The sequence below is a fragment of the Prenolepis imparis genome, unplaced genomic scaffold (assembly GCF_030444845.1).
Source record: "Prenolepis imparis isolate NDT839.2.m4 unplaced genomic scaffold, iyPreImpa1.0 SCAF_3, whole genome shotgun sequence".
NCBI classification, from domain to species: domain Eukaryota; kingdom Metazoa; phylum Arthropoda; class Insecta; order Hymenoptera; family Formicidae; genus Prenolepis; species Prenolepis imparis.
In genome coordinates this window covers 614,747-623,409 of record NW_028141161.1, presented here as the reverse complement: position 1 = coordinate 623,409, position 8,663 = coordinate 614,747, and the positions used below count along the sequence as shown (strand labels likewise).

Here is an 8,663-nt window from a genome sequence, read left to right as displayed (position 1 = left end):
AAGCAGTGGTTATCAACGCAGAGTACTCTTGCCGGCGCGTGCAGTTCGTTCACCAACTGCCGTCTCTCCAAACTATGTTGTTTCATCGCTCGCTGGTTTTTCCCGATCGTCGTTTGCTGCTGTTTGTTTTAACACTCATTTCCGTTCCTGAGCCGTTCTTGACCCGTTCTTGATCCGTTCGTAGCCGTTCTTGATCCGTTCGTAGTCGTTCGTGATCCGTTCGCAGCCGTTCGTGACCCGTTCGTAGCCGTTCTTGATCCGTTCTTAGCCGCTCGTAGCCGTTCGTGACCCGTTCGTAGCCGTTCGTGACCCGTTCGTGACCCGTTCGTAGCCGTTCTTGATCCGTTCGTAGTCGTTCGTAGCCGTTCTTGAGCCGTTAGTGATCCGTTCGTAGTCGTTCGTAGCCGTTCGTAGCCGTTCTTGACCCGTTCGTGACCCGTTCGTAGCCGTTCTTGATCCGTTCGTAGTCGTTCGTAGCCGTTCTTGAGGCGTTCGTGACCCGTTCGTAGCCGTTCTTGATCCGTTCGTAGTCGTTCGTAGCCGTTCGTAGCCGTTCTTGAGCCGTTCAAAGCCGTTTCTGAGTTAGCGTTACAGACTGCGATAAACGAGCGATAAACGTTAAAAATATTAAAGATACTTTTATTAATGATAATGATATAATGATATCTTTAGATGTTAGTTCATTATTCACAAATATTCCTAAAGAGTTGGTTTTAAATGCCATTAAAAAACATTGGACTGACATTGCTAAGAACACAAATTTCAATTTAGCTCAATTTTTACATGCAATAGAATTGATTTTAGATTCAACTAGTTTCAGCTTCAATGGTCAGTTTTATGAATAAATATTTGGCAGCCCGATGGGTTCTCTTTTATCACCTATCCTAGCAGATATTGTGATGGATGATTTGGAGACACAATGTTTAAGTTTGTTAAGTTTCACTGTCCCCATATATTATAGATATGTAGACGACGTTTTTGCTATGTTGCCACGTACAAAAATAGATGTGATATTAATGAGTTTTAATAATTACCACAAACGCTTGAATTTCACATATGAAATTGAAGTTAGTTCTTCCATTAATTTCCTAAATACAACGATCATTCATTCTGACAATAGACTCATTACTAATTGGTACAGGAAACCTACATGTTCTGGAAGATATATAAACATTTTTTTCTAACCACCCTTTAAAATATAAAATTAATACTATTTATAATCTGGTTGATCATGTCATTCTACTATCCAATGACATTTTCCATCATAAAAACATTGAGATGGTGAATGATATCTTACTTAATAACTGTTTCCCTAAACACATCATCAAACGACATATACAAAAAAAAAGAATTAATGTATTAAAAATCGTAATCACAATAATGATTGTGATATGAATCGTGGACAATCTGACAGAACATCTTTTATTTCATTGTCATATGCTAAAGATGTGAGTTATGATCTATGTCGTGTTATGCGTGGTTATGGGCTTCAACGTCTATAAATAACAAAAAAAAAAAAAACTGAATACATTGATTAAACGTGGTAAAGATAGTTTACATAATGATCAGAGAACTAATGTTGTATATAAATTAGATTGCAAAAACTGTAATGCGTCATATATCGGCCAAACAAAAAGGCGCTTACGTACTCGAGTGAAAGAGCATTTTAACAATATAAAATTGCATGAAACCAATCATTCCGTTATAAGTAAACATAACTTGGAATTCGGACATGAATTTGATTTGGACAAAATCTAATATATTACATAATGAGAAATATGTGAAAAAGAGAGAAATCGCGGAAATGTTGTATATTAAAAAATTTCGAAGACCGTCTTTCAAGAAATTTGAGGCATATTTGTCACAACAGATATATATGCTTGACCTAGACACTCTGTGTCTTCTTGTCGGTTTAGGCCATTTATCTGGCGCCTGATAAACATCATCTCTGAAACAAGTCTCTTCCTTAGAAACGGTTCCTCATCCAAGATCTCAACGTTATCCCAATCAAAAGTTACGCTCGTTTATCCGCATGCATAAAGACACACTGCAGAAAGATTGGCATAATAACGTTGTATACAAAATTTCATGTCAAAATTGTAATGCCTCTTATGTCGGTCAGACCAGCAGGCAGTTGGCATTATTATTTATTGTATTAAATTTACTGAAGAAGGTCCAAAGAAAGGACCGAAACGTTTAGATTCAATAAATTTGTTTTTCCAACATGTTTGTTTTTAATATTTGCGTACCTACACCCTACGCGTGGCTCCATATAGCCTCCTTTTGAATTTGTAATTTATCAATGCAGGGAGCCTACATTGTTACTTATTATTTATACGCTGGCTGAAACTATGCGTCCCGTAACATTTTTCCAATTTATTAAATTTAATTTTGGTAACGACGTGGTTAAGAATATGAAGAAGTGGATAGACTTACAGAAGTCTATTTCAAAATTTAGATTGGGGATTAAATTTCTAAAAGGTTGCCTCAAGTACAACATTACACCGCCGCACTTAGAACGAGGTGCATGCTACAAAAACAATCTGTACCATTTTAGATCAATAAATAAGTTGAATCATATTATTGATCGGTTTACCAAAAGTATGACACACGTAGAGATCTGTTATGCTCATAGGCGTATTCAGGCGATACGTACGCATAGTTGCAGACTGGCACGTAGCGTCGCGTGCGCACTACCAATCACCATCTGCAATGAGTTTTTTGCTAGACAAAACAGGTCTCTTCGTTTCCACTTTGTGAGTGAAAGTAGCAGACTGGATAAGAAATTAAATTGGCTCATTGCCAAAAAAGAACGATTGATTAGAGCTAATATTCGTCCAATCCAATATTTTTCTGTGGCACGTAATCAGCAGGGAGGAGTTAATCTTGGCGCGTCATTGATCCCGTTTAACGGGCGTCGTGCGCGACCGTCCGGGGGTTCCCAATTTTCCTTCACACCTCTAAACGCTCCTTCTACTTCCTCCTCCTTTACTATTAACTTGAACCCCTTATCCTTTAACAACCACACAGTCTCCCCTTTGCACATCAGGGAGAAGTGGTTTAAAAACTTTTCCTCAACAGATATTCCATTAGAAATACAGGGAGTTTTGCAACTGGGCGACAACTTTTGTTTGCCAAGTAAGAATAAAGATCGAGTTCTTATGGAATTTATCAAAAGTATAGAATATAGTATCGACAGAGTGGAAGTTGGCGTTCGGCCTTTGGTTCGCCAGAGGTCGTCGGCAATTGTTAACAAGTTGGCCAGTTGCAACCATGAAGAATCTTTGTTTGATAAGGAGCTCTCGGGCGCGTCCCTAGCAGCGAGAACGTTTATACGCGATAATCCTAATATCATTTTTACGCGAGCCGATAAGGGCAATATAACAGTCGCTTTAGAAAAGACATCTTATTTGGACAAGATGAAGGTCCTCCTTGGTGATACAAATACTTACATTAGAGTAAAGAAGGATCCCACCAGAAGAATTATCAACAGTTTGCATGAATTGCTTACAAGGTGGAAAAACTTAGATTATATATCCGATACGACATACAGGTCGTTGAATTGTTCGGAGGGAGTACTGCCGAGAGCCTATGAGCTCCCTAAGATTCACAAGTCGGGCTGCCCCCTGCGAATCATCGTCTCCTCACTGAACACGCCGCTGCACCGTCTTGCGACGTTTCTCCACAAAATCATATACAAGTCGGTCCCGGCGGCGGACAGTCATGTGGAGAATAGCTTTCGACTGGTCAACAAACTCGATGGAACTTACGTTGGTGACAATTGTGAACTTATTTCACTGGATGTGGTCTCTCTATTCAGTAACGTCCCATTGGATTTGGCAGTCGACGGCATAGCCGCGAGGTGGAATTTCATAGAAAATAACTGTACGATACCGCGCGTGGAATTTTTGGGGGCAGTCCGGCTTGTTCTTCACTCAACTTTTTTCACCTTTGATGGCATAATCTATCAACAAACCTTCGGAGCGCCCATGGGTTCTCCGCTGTCTCCCATAGTAGCCGATTTAACCATGCGCGATTTGGAGAGCAGGGTGATAGGAGACCTGACTTTCAAAGGACGACGGTCCATGTGCCAACCCCTCCTCCACGTGGTGAGAGTTGGAAACGTCTAGGTACAACCCCTCGGCGGCTAACGGGGTACTGGCTTCGGGCAGAGCGCATATATCGTTATGTGTCTCTGGACACTGGCGAGATCGCTTGATATCCCTTCGAATGCTGCGGTCACAGCCGAAAACTGGGCGAATATCCGGTCGCTAGGCTGGGGGTAATTACCCTTAAGCCGTGACAGGGGATGTCGGGTGATCGCAAAGGTGTCATCGCGGCGCATTAGGCGCAATCTCGAGGAAGCTTGTTCCTCGGGATGGCCGACCTTAGGAGGAAGGAAACATAGCTTGGCTTGGTTCCCGAATCTGAGGGAGAACCGGCTCGGGTGCCTTGCTTGTGGGGTGCTCACGGAGAGGTGGCGGCTTGGTGGGAAGCGAGGTACGCCTCGACGAGCCTATCGGGAACAGCCATCCTCTCCGCTAGTAGGTTGCGCCTCCGAGGTCGGAGGTGTTCGGGTAGGAGCGGCCTCACTGCGCGTCCTGGCTGACGGTGATGTACCGATGGGCTTCGGCCGTGCCGGGGTGATCTGTTGGCTGGGATTCGCGGATCGCCTGAGGTCTGCACGCGTTACCCGCTCCGCATGGGGCTCGAAAGAGACCCAAGTAGAGTGGGTGGTGAGGGTTGTGCTTCACCCTCCGGAAATACGGAAGCACACTTATATCGAGTCACTTATGTCGAGACACGGATGCCCACCGGGGCGCGGGGATGTCAAGTGAAGGGGGATCCCGGAAGCTGACATCGCCAGCAACAGGGGTCCGCCTCCCCCTCGTATAAAAACACGGAGGCGGGGACACGGGTAGAGATGATGATGGTTCTCTGGGTCTTTACTCAGAGGGCAATGCATCATACAAACAGGGGTCCGCCTTTCTCCTCGTATAAAAACACGAAGGCGGCCGGTGCTAGGATGTATTCGGAATGGAAACATCCTGGTTTAAATGGCATGGTCTGACCGGTGGACGGGCACGTGCTCCTGCGATTTCGGTTGTTCCTTGTGCCGGGGTGGGACACTGGTGAGCCCCCTCACCCCACATGACACTTGGAGCGGCCCACCTTCTCTCTTCTGTCAGGAGCTAGGTGCCAAGTGGGGTTTCGCAGGAGAGACGACTCCCTGCCAATACAGACGTCTGTCTAGTGGGGATCACTCGTTCCACTATAAACATTCGGCGAGTGACACGCGATCGGGGGGGTGTCTGGCGGAAGGTGTACAGGCTCCTCCCCCAACGAGTAGTATGTCCGGGCAGAGGGACATTTGGGGATGGACGGTCTCTGTGGGGACCCGAAATCTATCGCACCCTCCTGGGTGGCAGGTCCCTTAAAAAACTGGACGAAGACATGTTTGGAGCTATGCTCCAAGCAGCTTTATTAACTAAAGGCGAAGAGGAAGGGAGTCGGAGCTTACAAGAACACCTGGAATGGATGCTCGACGCAATTGAGACCGCGTGCGATGCGTCCATGCCTAGGATTAAGTTCCGACCCCCAAAGTGGGCGTACTGGTGGTCAGATAACATCGCCAACCTAAGGCGACTCACTGACCAGGCCAGAAGGCAGCTAAGAAGGAGGCGACAAGGAGAGAATGCGGACGAAGACGCGTGGAGGGCGTATAGGTCTGCAAGAGATGAATTGCGTGCAGCAATTAGGGAGGCAAAGGCGAGGGCCTGGGACGACTTACTCCTCTCCCTTGACAAAGACCCGTGGGGGCGCCCATACAAAATGGTCCTTAATAAACTAAGAAGGGGGGCGTCCCCGCTGGTTGAGTCGTTAGACCCTTGTCTCGTCGAACGGATCATCGGTGCCCTGTTCCCGCAAGAGGAAAGATATGAGGGAGAGCCGATCCCACGTAGGGATTTTGTGTGGTCCGACGACGAGATGGGAGTGACGGGAGGGGAGCTGAAAGCAGCCGTCAGGAAAATAAAAAAGGGCAAAGCCCCAGGTCCTGACGGTGTGCACGGCAAAATATGGGCAGTCGCCTTTGCCTATCTAGAGAAGGAGATGGTACGATTGTACAATAGTTGTTTTAAAGAGGGAACATTCCCTCCGGTCTGGAAGAAGGCGACAGTAGTCCTTCTTCCAAAGGGGGGCAGGCCGCTGGAGGAGCCCTCTGCATACCGGCCAATATGTTTACTCGACGAGGCGGGCAAAATCCTGGAGAGGATCATCGCCGACCGCCTCGTCGACCATCTCTCGCGGAGTGGTCCCAATCTGAGTAAGGACCAGTATGGCTTCCGTGCTGGGCGGTCCACCGTGGATGCGGTTCTCAGGGTCCGCTCAGCTGTGGAGGCCATCTCTGAAGAGGGCGGGGTGGCATTGGCTATATCCTTAGACATATCCAATGCATTCAACACCCTGCCCTGGCGTAAGGTGGGGGAGGCGTTGGAATATCACCGGGTGCCTCCCTACCTTATTGCCATAATGAGGGACTACTTCCGCGGGAGAAGTATCGGCTACACCGATCGAGAGGCCAAGGTATGCGAGAGGGAGGTGTCGTGTGGGGTTCCACAGGGCTCAGTATTGGGGCCATTATTGTGGAACCTCACGTACGACATGGTTTTGCGGACTGCCCTCCCCCCCGGCTGCAGCACGGTGTGTTACGCTGACGACACACTGGTGGTGGCCGGGGGAGGAGACTGAGGGGAAGCGAGGGTCAGGGCCAATATCGCAGTGAACCGCGTGGTGCGCACAATTAGAGGATTGGGGCTGAAGGTGGCTCCCCAAAAAACAGAGGCCGTATATGCACGACGGCACTCACGGGGAGCCACCGGAGGCTAGAATAGAGGTACAGGGGACCCTGGTATTGGTGGGGGCCCAGATCAAATATCTGGGCCTCTACCTGGATGGTAAATGGGCTTACCGAGAAAGAACACTTCCGTCGAATAACTCTTAAAGTAGAGAGAGCCGCAATGGCGCTCAGTAGGCTATTGCCGAACTTGGGGGGGCCCGACGGGAGGATTCGGAGGTTGTATGCGGGCACGGTCCACGCGATGATCCTCTACGGAGCCCCTGTATGGGCGAGTAGAGTGGCGGCCACCCGAAAAATAAAAGCAACGCTGCATCAGTTGCAGAGACGGGTGGCCGGTCGCATCTGCAGGGGCTACCGAACGGTCAGTTGGGTGGCAATGGGGGTCATCGCAGGGATACCCCCCATAGAGCTCTTGGCTCAAATGCACGCCGAAGTTTATCGGCGTGCAGACGAGCTGAAAAGGGAGGGTGTCCCAATAACGGACCGTGACCGATACGGAATCAGGGCCCAAGCTCGGCGGTCCCTAATGGTGGACTGGTCCGGCATGCTTGAAGACCCGAGGCTGCCGGGCCGAAGGACCGTCGAGGCCATCCAGCCCTGCCTGGAGGAGTGGATAGGCGGGGCTCGAGGGGTCACATACAGGATGACTCAGGTGCTTACCGAGCACGGATGCTTTGGTAGGTACCTGAGTCAAATTGGAAAGGAACGCACCGCGCGGTGTCAGCACTGCGGAGCCGAGGAGGACACCGCGCAGCACACTCTTCTAGAGTTCTCTAGACTCTTCTAGAAGAGTGTGCTGCGTGGCAAACGGAGAGGGAGGAGCTAAAGGAAAAAATAGGAGGGGACCTCTCCCTCACCGCAGTGGTGAGAGAGATGGTCCAGTCCAAAGAGAAGTGGGGAGCCTTCTCCTCCTTCTGCGAAAAAGTAATGTCGCAGAAGGAGGAGGAGGAAAGAGAATGGGAGAGACGGGGAAGAGGGAGGAGACTCCCCCTCTCCCCTGAATCCCGGGAGGAGAGGGACGACCCCTCCTGGCTGCCTGGGCGAAGAAACCGCCGTGGTGAGAGTCGGGGGCGGGTCGGGCCCACACCCGGTTCGACGCGGTTAAGCGTCGATCCGGGATGAGGCCGTCGGGGGGGGGAACCGGGGCGCTTAAAGTCCCGGAATCTCCCCCCCGGCGGCCTCACGGGAGGGTGGGGGCGGCTCTCCTTTTTCCCCCGCCGTCGGTGGGGGTGTCCATCTTGGTGGGCACCCCCATTTGTGGCGGCGGGGGTGGGGGGAGACGACCCCAACACAGCACCTGCGCCAGATAAGGCGCAGGGTGGGGGTGATGGGGGGGCCGGGGACCCTAGGGTCTCTGGTTCCCCCCCGTCATCCCCTTGGGATTGGGGGCGTGGGGGTGTCGGTCCTGCTATGCTGGGCCCCAAAAGGCAGCCTCCCTGGTTGCGGCCGAATCCTAACTCCCTTTGGGAGCGGAGAGAGCCACAACCGGGGCGGCCTTCCAGGGGGGAACTGCGCGCCGCTGGGGCGGGGCACTTTGTGCCTGGCCTGGGGCGGCGCGCGGTCTCCCCCCCTCTCGGACGAAGATGCGGCAGGGGTGCCCCCCTCACTGAGACACCGAAAGGGGCTGGTGGGGGGGGGCGTCGGTGCCATAGGGGGGTCCCTCTCCTTTCAGAGGGGTGCCGCCCAGGCGAGGGCCCCCGGAGTTGGATGCCGAATCCCCGTTCCATTTGGGAAGGGGAGGGAGCACCACTCCGGGGGCGGGGGGTGGCGGCTCGAGCGGGTACTCGAGCCGTTACCCCGCCCC

General features: G+C 50.5%; 1 protein-coding gene across 1 annotated transcript; it reads left to right on the top strand.

The window, feature by feature from the left end:
* The first annotated feature begins 3,161 nt into the window (after window positions 1-3,161).
* On the top strand, window positions 3,162-4,130 carry LOC145933788 (uncharacterized). The gene has a single exon (XM_083033780.1). The coding sequence runs from the start codon at window positions 3,162-3,164 to the stop codon at window positions 4,128-4,130; it is 969 nt and encodes a 322-aa protein (XP_082889906.1).
* Window positions 4,131-8,663: the final 4,533 nt, after the last annotated feature.